Source organism: Simochromis diagramma, unplaced genomic scaffold (genome assembly GCF_900408965.1).
Source record: "Simochromis diagramma unplaced genomic scaffold, fSimDia1.1 OVJJ01000802.1, whole genome shotgun sequence".
In the NCBI taxonomy this organism is placed as follows: Eukaryota; Metazoa; Chordata; class Actinopteri; order Cichliformes; family Cichlidae; genus Simochromis; species Simochromis diagramma.
Genome location: NW_024387492.1, coordinates 15,827,261 through 15,837,295, shown reverse-complemented (window position 1 = coordinate 15,837,295; position 10,035 = coordinate 15,827,261). Strand labels below are relative to the sequence as shown.

At 39.0% G+C, this 10,035-nt stretch overlaps 1 protein-coding gene across 1 annotated transcript; it reads right to left on the bottom strand.

The window, feature by feature from the left end:
• Positions 1-226: 226 nt before the first annotated feature.
• LOC120725411 (sodium/bile acid cotransporter-like) lies at positions 227-9,504 on the bottom strand. The gene is made up of 7 exons (XM_040018312.1): positions 9,102-9,504; positions 7,327-7,413; positions 6,685-6,797; positions 6,395-6,599; positions 3,118-3,296; positions 2,747-2,946; positions 227-636 (listed from the first exon to the last, which is right to left on the bottom strand). Exons 1-7 carry the CDS (start codon positions 9,288-9,290, stop codon positions 584-586), a joined length of 1,026 nt encoding a protein of 341 aa, XP_039874246.1. The 5' UTR covers positions 9,291-9,504; the 3' UTR covers positions 227-583.
• Between the last annotated feature and the right edge of the window lie 531 nt (positions 9,505-10,035).

Here is a 10,035-nt window from a genome sequence, read left to right as displayed (position 1 = left end):
TAACAATGAAACAAATATCCTCAAAAGGGCTCAGAATGGGCTGGAGAGGGAGTAAATAGACAAAAACAGTAATGGCCCCAGCACAGAGTTGTGGCACACCAAAGACAGAGACGCAGAAGATGATCATACTTAGAAACTGCCACAGAGGAAAACGGTCAGAGAGATACGAGGAGAACCATTTCATGCAGATCCCAAGAGACCCGAACCATGCTTTTTAGATGCTTCCATAGCTTCTCTCTCAGTGATAATGTTGGTACTTGGTGGACAAGATCTTGGAAAAAGTACATTTATGTACATAATGAATTTATTTTAAGCGAAAATGTTGTGTTTGTATGACATAGGGAAAAAAAATCCTCTAATTTTTAAAAGATTTATTTAAAACTGGATTTTCTTTTCACTGGTGCTTTGTAACTGAAGTTACTGCAACATTAACAGGTTTCATAACAATATGGTATAATAATCAAGAAATACAGTTGCACATTTTTCTGTTTGTTCAGTAAGCTGTAGGATTTTGTTTCCTTCATCTGGAGCCCCTTTGGTGTAACAGTGCACGCTAATAGAGAAATATGAGTGGTAATTGACATCACACATCAGACTCTTTCAGATCCTCTCCAGTGGCCGCAGGCTGGTAAGGCTCTGTGGATCAGATAAGCAGATGCATTAACACAAACCAAGATTTGACACAAAAGTTGCTCAATCTGTGGTTAGATGTAAAATTCTAAGATTTGGTAAACAAAACACAATCACAAAGTTATTCTTCGATGGAGTGTTTTGGCGCCGTTTTGCCATTTTTTCGTGTGTAGAATTGAAAACAAGAACAGGCAGCAGAGACTCTTAGCCAGAAACCTTTTTGTGGGCTCATTGGTGCTTGCAGTTTGTTACGACTCAGGTCATAAGCTTGTGTATTGTTTTCACTCATCCACACCTGATGGTGGAATTGTTCATTTTCTCTGCCTCTTTTTTTCTGCTGCTTCAACCACAGACTGTGTGTTTAGTAATGTACTATGTATTCAAGTTCCTGTGTCTAGAATAACTAGGTAAACTAGGTCTTCCTCCACTCCAACCCAACCAATCGCTGCAGATAGCTGCCGCTCCCTGAGCCGGCTGGAGGTTTCTCCCTGTTAAACAAGAGTTTTTCCTTCCCGCTGTGGCCAAGTGCTTCCTAATAGGAGGGTCGTTTGATTGTTGGGGGTTTCTCTGTATTATTGTAAAAACTTAGAATCCAAGACCTTAATATAATATATTAGTACTTAACTCCCTTGAGGCATCTACTGTTATGATTTGGCTCTATATAAATAAAATTGAATTGAACTCAATTAAACTATTTGAGAGTGCCAGATGTTAATAATAATTACTAACTAATTATTAAATGCAGAATGTATTTAAAAATGAGCATTTAACTATTTAACTGTGCTGTTAACTGAGGCTCAAGCGTACTTGAGCATTTAACACCATCTGACATTTATTGTGTGTTCGTCTCAGGTCAGAGTGGTGCAGTGGTTAGCACTGTTGCCACATGTTGAGGCAGATGTGAGGCGCATAATGCTTTTGGTGATCAATGAAACCACTTAAATGACTAACAATCAAAGCAAATACAGTATTAATAATGAAAATATATAGAATAAATTACACTGTATCTAACATGGCACCTTTTTAAAAAGGTCAGTTTGGGTACCAGTACATGAGTATAATATTGCCATTAGTGGTTCAAGACTGGTCACCATAACCTACAACATGAAAGGGAACAACAAGAGTACCTTAGAAGGTATCGCCCAATTTACAAGCCCATAAAGGTACAATAAAGAATATATCTGTATTTTTCTGCTCTATACTTTGTGTAGTGCTAAAAGTACTGTTTCTTCAAACACAAAATTTAAAAATGTTTAATCTAATATATTTGAAATATGGCAACTTCAGTAATGCAAACCCTCCTGTAACTGTCCCTGAGACAGTTAAAATAAAGTTGGTTATTTCATGTTTCTGTGATAGATTCATGCTTAATTTAGTTCATTTATTTATAAGATAAGGTGATAAAAGTTTAACCTTAATTAAAAAACATGTCTAAAATATGTGATTACAAAATACTGGTTCGTTAAATATGTAAAGTTTGTAAAGTTCGTATGAGGTAAAGTTTGTAATTGTCACATGACCAGAGTTTGGTTGAGAGCACAACCATGGCATTGTGGAGCTAGCATGGATACATGGCTACAGATGCATCTACAGCCTCAACGTTAATGTTATTCTGCATGTGGTCCAAGAGGCGCACACGGTATGGTTTCATGTATATTGTTTGTATAATGTTACATACGTGTTCTATACTGGTAATGAGAGGACATTTTTGTGATATCCATTATTGTGCATTTTTTCTGTTCTGCTTGCACAAGACTCTTTATGGACACTGATATGAGAGACTGATAAGCTCAAAACATTTATGTTGTAAACTTTGTGTTTCTTCAGTTTTCACGGTGTCTGAAGACAATAAGAGTGAGAGAGAGAGAGAAATAAATTTCCGAAGACATCAGTATGATGCGTGGCCATTCTTTGTTGGACCCCTGTAGTTACACCTCCAATCTGAGATGCTGCAACCTGGATGTAGTTCAGTGAGTTAACCCACACTTGATCAATTCACAGTTGAATTTTTGTTAAATAATGATCAGCCAGACATCTGTAAACTCTTGTTTTTTTATCTTGTGTAATAAAAGGCCTGTGGTAAAATGTAACCTCTGAAACCTGCTGTCACTCTTACCTTTCTCCTTTCTCTTGAACCTTTGGTAGCACCAAAACAGCATGATGATCATCGCCGCCTCGAAGAACTGAAACACAAAGTAGACTCCCGGGAATAGATACAGAGGACCCACCACTTCGATAGGGAAGGCTACCTTCAATATGGTGGAGCACAGCACGATATTCTGACAGCCTGTTTCCATGGAAACGGTCCTCCGCTCCCTGAAGGCAAGGAAGGATTATTTACAAGTCATATCTATCTACCTGCCTGTGTGTCTGTCTCTCTCTCTATATATATAGAGAGAGAGAGATCTATCTATATATTTTTCCAAACCTCATAGGATCATCAATGTCGATAATATCGATCAATGACTGAATAACCAAATAACCTACCTTTGGCTGAGTCTGAAGATCGCAGAGAAGACATATCCAAAGCAGTAGCCTATCAAAGGCATGAGACCAGCGATGGCCAAGAGTGAAGGAGACAGCACAGTCAGGATGTAGCGTCCGTTTGCAATAATAGCTAAGATCAAGGTCACCACAGTAAAAATCAGCAAGATAATCATGCCTACCTAACAACAGAAACAAGAGAGGGAATAAATCAGTGTTTGACTTCTCTTTTGGTTCTATGTTGCTCAAAAAATTAAAGGAACACTTTTCAGAGTATAGTATCAAGTAAATTAAACTTCTGGGATATTGATCTGATCAGTTAAGTAGCAGAGGGGGTTGTTAATTAGTTTTAGTGGCTCGGATGTTGATGAAATCAACAACAAGACAACACTCAAAACAGAAATGGAGGCCATTGGGATTTTTCCAACCTCATCATTTCTGACTGTTGTCAATTCAACTAAACTCAAGTTGAATTGAGGCAACTCAAGGCACTTTATATTGTAAGGTAAAGACCTTACAATAATACATTGAAAACAAAGAAAACCCCAATAATCATATGACCCCTATGAGCAATCGCTTTGGCCACAGAGGAAAGTAAAAACTTCCTTTTAACAGGAAGAAACCTCCGGCAAAACCAGGCTCACTGACGGGTGGCCATCTGCTGTGACCAGTTCGGATTGAGAGGAGGAAAACAGGACAAAGTCACAAGCCATCGATTAATAATAACCAATGATTAAATGCTGAGTGGTGTATAAACACATAGTGAGTAAAGAAGAAACACTTCTTCAGAAGCCACAACATCCTAGACCAGGGGTGTCAAACTCAAATACACAGTGGGCCAAAATTCAAAACTGGAACAAAGTCGCGGGCTAATGTTAATATTTATTGAAATATATTTATTCCTCCAGATATGAGAATGAATTTTTTCTTATGGACTCAAACACGTTTTGCTGAAAAACTGAATATGGAACAAGCAAAGCTTAATACTAAACAATATATATATTAGCTGTATAATACCAGTAGGCCATCTCTGATAGTAATTTGGTATGGCTTCGCGGGCCAAATGTAAGTAGGCTGCGGGCTTGACACCTATGTCCTAGACCTATTGCAGCATAATTAAGGGAGGCTTCGGGATCACCTGATCCAGCCCTAACTATAAGCTTTGTCAAAAAGTTTTAAGCTTAATCTTAAAAAGTAGAGAGGGTGTCCATCTCCCGAATCCAAACTGGGAGTTGGTTTCAAAGAAGAGGCAACAGCCTGACAGCTGAAGGCTCTGCCTCCCATTCTACTTTTAAATACTCTGGGAACCACAACTAAGCCTGCAGTCTGAGAGCAGAAGTTCTCTATTAAGGTGAAATGGTATTACGAAGTCTTAAAAATCGATTCAAGATTTAAGACCTTGTATGTGATCAGGAGGATTTTAAATCCTCTTTTTTTCTTGAGCCAAAAAATATTTTTCCTGGCTGATCCTGTAAATGAGTGAGACACCATTTCCTCTCCAGCCTACGAGTTATCTGCTTTAAGATGCCCGTTTGAAAGTTATACCAGGGAGTCAAGTACTTCCTATTTGAGTCTTTTTCTTTTTTCCAGAGGAGCTAGAGTGTTGTACGGAGTGAAGATGTAAAATTATTAAAAATATAATGACCTCTGTTGGAGTAGCGTTCAGGTAGCTTCCCCTGCTCTACCTGTATCTGCTCCTTTGTGCAAGGAGGAACGGGATGAGCATTGTCAGAGCCCTATAAAATTGTGTGAATGTCTCTTTCATAAGGGTGGCCTGAGGGCCAGACGTCCTCTAGTGGGCCCTCTTGTCACGGTACTGGGCCATGAGGCCCAGGGTTTAAGTTCTAATGCATATTTTTTTATATCCACATGTGTAGTTTAACGCATCTAGTTGTTTTCTAGTTTGCAGTTTAGTCCTTGGTTTCTTAGTCCCTTTTGTCATCTCTCCCTGGTCCGTGTGTCTACCTGTCATGTTTCATGTCTCTGGTTAGGTTAAGTTCATGTTCTATCTCCATGTCTATGTCTCTGTGTTTCCTGTTTTATTTTGAAAGAGTATGGTGTTCTTTGTTCATTGTAGTTAGTGTTACTCTCCCCTGTATTGTCATTATGTTTCCTTCTAGTCAGCTGTGTTCTCATGTGTCTCCACTTCCCCTGATCACCTCATGTGTGTATTTAAGTCCTCAGTCTTCCTTTGTTCGTGGCCGCGTCGTCTGTTCAACTTCCCCCATGTTACGCCAGGTTTCAGGACTCTGCTGGTCATGTTGCTTACGTGTACAGTATACGTTTCATAGTTCTTTGTTGTTCCAGCACAGAGTCCTGTTCATAGTAGTCTCCCATATGCATCGTTGTCACCCTGTCTTCACTTTCCCTGCTGTCTGAGTTTAGTGTCAGTTCTTAGTTTTCCCAGTTCAGCTTCTAGTTTAGTTTTGCCTCTGTACTTTCTGTTGTTTGCCACGTTAATCAGCCCAAATAAAGGCTCGCTTTTCGTTTCAAGTTCAGTACTGTCTCCTCGTCTATGTCTGCACCTGGAACCTCACACTCCCACACACGGTCCGCCCGCCGCAGACCGTGACACCTCTGCTCATTCCCTGACGCTGTGGAGCCTCATTTGGCATTTGCCATGGAATGCCGGAATTGGCAGGTCCACCCTGTGCTTTTCACAGATGAGAGCAGGTGGGTCAGTGATGGTTAGCGGGGGCTTATCAAAGGAATGCAGAGACCTCTACAGGCTAGGCAACAGCACTCTGACTACCATTAGGTATCTGTTTGAGATCCTTAGACAAGCTACAAACTACAATGAAATTTGAGCAAAATGCACTAACCTTTTATATATTTTTTTCCTTTGATTTTCGGGTGTCTTTGAATTCACCTCTCTATAGGTTAATGATTCTCGTTTCCATCAGATGGAATTTCTTCATTCCTAACACATTACCCATTTAACATTATTATAGATATTCAGCATGCTTTTTTCTTTGGAGATCTGATGTGTGTCCAAAGTCTCCAAAGCCTTACGAATTATTAAGTCTCTGGAATTGTATCAGTTCACAGATTGATGTCTAGAGTTATTCAGTTTCTCTGTCTGTCAAGTGAAAAAAAATCAGTAAATCCTAACATTTAAGATGACAGAATCCACAGGTTTTCTGTTGTCTTTTGTTTTTTGTTAAACAACATAACAAATATCAGTTATTAAAGTCATTATTTGTCATCCCTGCACCAACTGATTAATCAACACTGTTAATCAGTTCTAGTGATCTGTCTGACCTTCATTCTCTTCACAAACCTTTGTGACCCTCTTTGAATACTGCGGTCTGTAGGTGTTGATGAGGATGCCGATGCCACACGGGACAACGGTCAAGACCAACGATATGATGATTTGAACATACGGGACAGCGTTCCGCACGCTGGGGAAACCGTGGCAGTAGATGTAGAGCAGGAGAGGCATCATACCCAAAGCCAACAACATGGAGCAGGAAGTCATCAAGATGCTGAAGGGAAAGACAAGGGTTATGATCACCTCAAATTACATTTTTAATACAAATGTATTACAAGAATATAACTTCCCATGTGTACCTGAGGTTCATGTCCCCCTTTAGTGCCAGAGTCAATGTGTTGGAGAACTGTCCTCCAGGACAGCAGCCACAGACCAGAACACTCACAGCTGTTATATCACTCAACTGGAACCCCTGTAACACAAAATCGCAATAACCTCTTACAGGGTGCCAGTAACAAGGTTTAACAGTGATACAGGTGCTGATCTGGTGTCAGTTATATTCTGGTACAGCAACACAAATTCAATTATATTGGGCCACTATGTATTATATGGTGAAGAGCAAGAGTACTAAATGACACTGGAAAGAGAAATCAGATTTCCCTCATATTAGCTTCTCTTCATTGGTTCCCTGTTAAATTCAGAATTGAATTTAAAATGATTTTCCTCACATAAAAAAATCATGAATAATCAGGCCCCTTTATATCATAAAGATCTTTATTACCCAAAATGAGAGCTCTTGTGAAGTATGCCGACAGCATGGAAAAAGAAAATGCTTTTTTTTAAAAAAAAAAAAAAATTGATTTGTTTTAATATTAATCTTCTTTCTGGTTAAGTCAGTTTGTATAGTTTTCTCATTTTTATTATGAATCTCTTCAAAAATTTTGTGGGGAACTAACTTTATATAAAGTATTATTTCTAATCTTATTTAACGTAATACCAACCTTAGCCAAGAAAAAGGCTGTAAGAGGCATGATCACATACTGGGACACAACTGCAATAGCCACCCCCTTAGGTTTCATGAGGTGATACTTGAAACAGAAGAAGGTAAAAAACTGATCAGAAATAATATCACTGGATATATAAACACACTTCAAAACGTTAAAAAGTTCATTTCAATTCAAAAAGGTAAACTTTCAGTTTTCTGTATTCATAGCAATAAGTATTATTCCAAAATCCTGTATCTATAAATATTTGAAGATTTTATTCCAGTTTGAGTAAAAATAATCAGTCCGTCCTTCCTTCCTTCCTTCCTTCCTTCCTTCCTTCCTTCCTTCCTTCCATTTCCTGATGCTTATCCAGGTTCAGGTCATGGGGCAGCAGTCGGAGCAGAGAAGCATAGTCTTGCCTCACTCTTGCCACCTATTCCGGCTCACTCAGGTGACACCTTGCCATTTCAAAGGCAGTATTGAATAAGTATTGAACACTTTACCAATTTGCTAAGTGAATATATTTCTAAAGGTGGTACTGACATCATTTCAAAGGCAGATGTCACTAACAACCCATCCAATCTACACAAAGAAATTTAAACCAGGCATATCCATAACTAACAGAGTTTCCTTGGATCTGTGTTTGGGACGTCCACCCTTGTTTTATCGTCATCATCCTGGTAGATGACAGCAGATTTTCATCAAGAATGTCCCGGTACATTTTTCCATTCATCCTTCCTTCAATTATATGAAGCATGCCAATGCCATATGCTGAAAAATACCCCCACTCCATGATGTTCCCACCTTCAAACTTCACTGTCGGTATGGTGATTTTAGGGTAATGTGCAGTGCCTTTTGACCTCCAAACATGGTGTGCATTACGGCATCCAAAGAGTTCTGTTTTGGTCTGACCAAATTATATTCCCCCGGTATTTCACAGATGTGTCTAAATTTTGTTCAGCAAACATTGAACATGTTTCAAAATGCTTTCTCTTCAGCAATGGAGTCTTGCTTCATGAGCATGCTTACAGACTATGGCGTTTTAATGCATTACTTATTGTTTTCTTTGAAACAATCGTACCTGCTGATTCCAGGTCTTTCTGTCCTTGACTCTTGGACTTGAACTCTTCTGATGTTTCTTTTCTCTCGTCTGTCTGGTAGCACCTGGTCATGTCCATTTTATGGTGAAATTATGTTCTTTCCACTTCCAAATTATGGCCCCAATAGTGCTACACTGGAACCTTCGCTAGTTTAGACATTTATCTGTAACTAATGCCATCACTATGTTTTGGAACAATAAGGCTGCGAAGGTCTTGAGAAATCTTGTTTGTTTTACCCTTCATCTGATGTTTCTTGTGTGACACCTTGGTAATGAGACACCTTTTTATAGGCTTGGGACTGAAACTGCTGAAATTAGTTTGCGTTAAGCGGCAGGATTGCTTTCTATTTACTGATTTCAGCTGGCGTCATGACTTTCCACAGCTTTTAGCACCTCCTTTTCTTCATGTTTATGTGTTTACAACTTTTATCCCTGTGTCATTTCTCATGAATGGATTGCATGGTTTGCTGCCGACATGTGGTGAGAATTTCACATTAACCATATTTACTTATTTTATCCTTTTTATCTAAACATGGCCAGCATTTCCTTGCAGGAACTGGAATGTGTTGTCAGGCATAAGGACATCCTCGAAAATCCTGCTTACGTGTAATTTTTTCAAGCTTTGTCACAATGCTTTTTTGCATATACACAAACCACATATACATTCGCATTCACTGCTGATCTTGGTCACCTTGATCTTAGACACCTCCATGGTGCATCCAAGTGAAACCATGTTGATGATGATTATGATTATAACCACTGCTGAAATGGCATCATTAAGAGCAGGGTTCACAGCAGGACGGTAAACCCAGGTGGTGTTTCCAACCGTCACATTGCGCCACAAATCTTGATGAGAGGTCAGGTTTGCTGTGTTGTTCATGGTGCCTTCAAATCAGAAGAAACACGAGGTGTGAGTGAAAAACCACAAGTGGAGAAGAAGAACAGAGAGCAGAGTAAGAGTTAAGCAGAATACCAACATCTTTGTTTGTTTACATTCTGTGCTCAGATTAAGTCCGTCCTTAAACTTTGTGAAGAAAACTTCTCTAGCAGGAAGTTCACACTCTGTCTTATTGAGGTATCCTTACGATATAGATTCTGAGCTGTGGTAAGATAATGTTCAGATGCAGTTTGTTAAGCTGTATTTAAGTAATAGAACCTAAAGAAGCCAATAAATTGCTGAAATAAATGCAGAAAATTCATGTATATGTACTTTTGTTTGTTATGCTTGGTTTAATGTTCTGTCAAATTTGTCATATGTTACAGCACTGTAGTAAAGACTATTCAATACAGAGAATGATTTCACTTTAATTTGTCCAAAAATAAAAAAAATAAATAAAGCCACTTTAAAATCTCTGTGCGCTCTCTGTAAGAGTGTCACACCTGAATGCCCTCTAAGAACTTTGTGTTCAAATTGATCGAGTTTAAAGTTTAACAGCTGACACTTTGGGGATGAAACAATAACTGCAACAGTACACTCTGGACTACTTAAAACACATCTCATACTAGGATTAACTGGTTTCTGAAGCACTGGTCTTCTGCCTTTCTCTCAGGACCTGTGTTGTGTTTTGCCGTGATCATTTTTCTTACTCAAACACCCCGTTTTACATCAGCATGCACAGAGACTG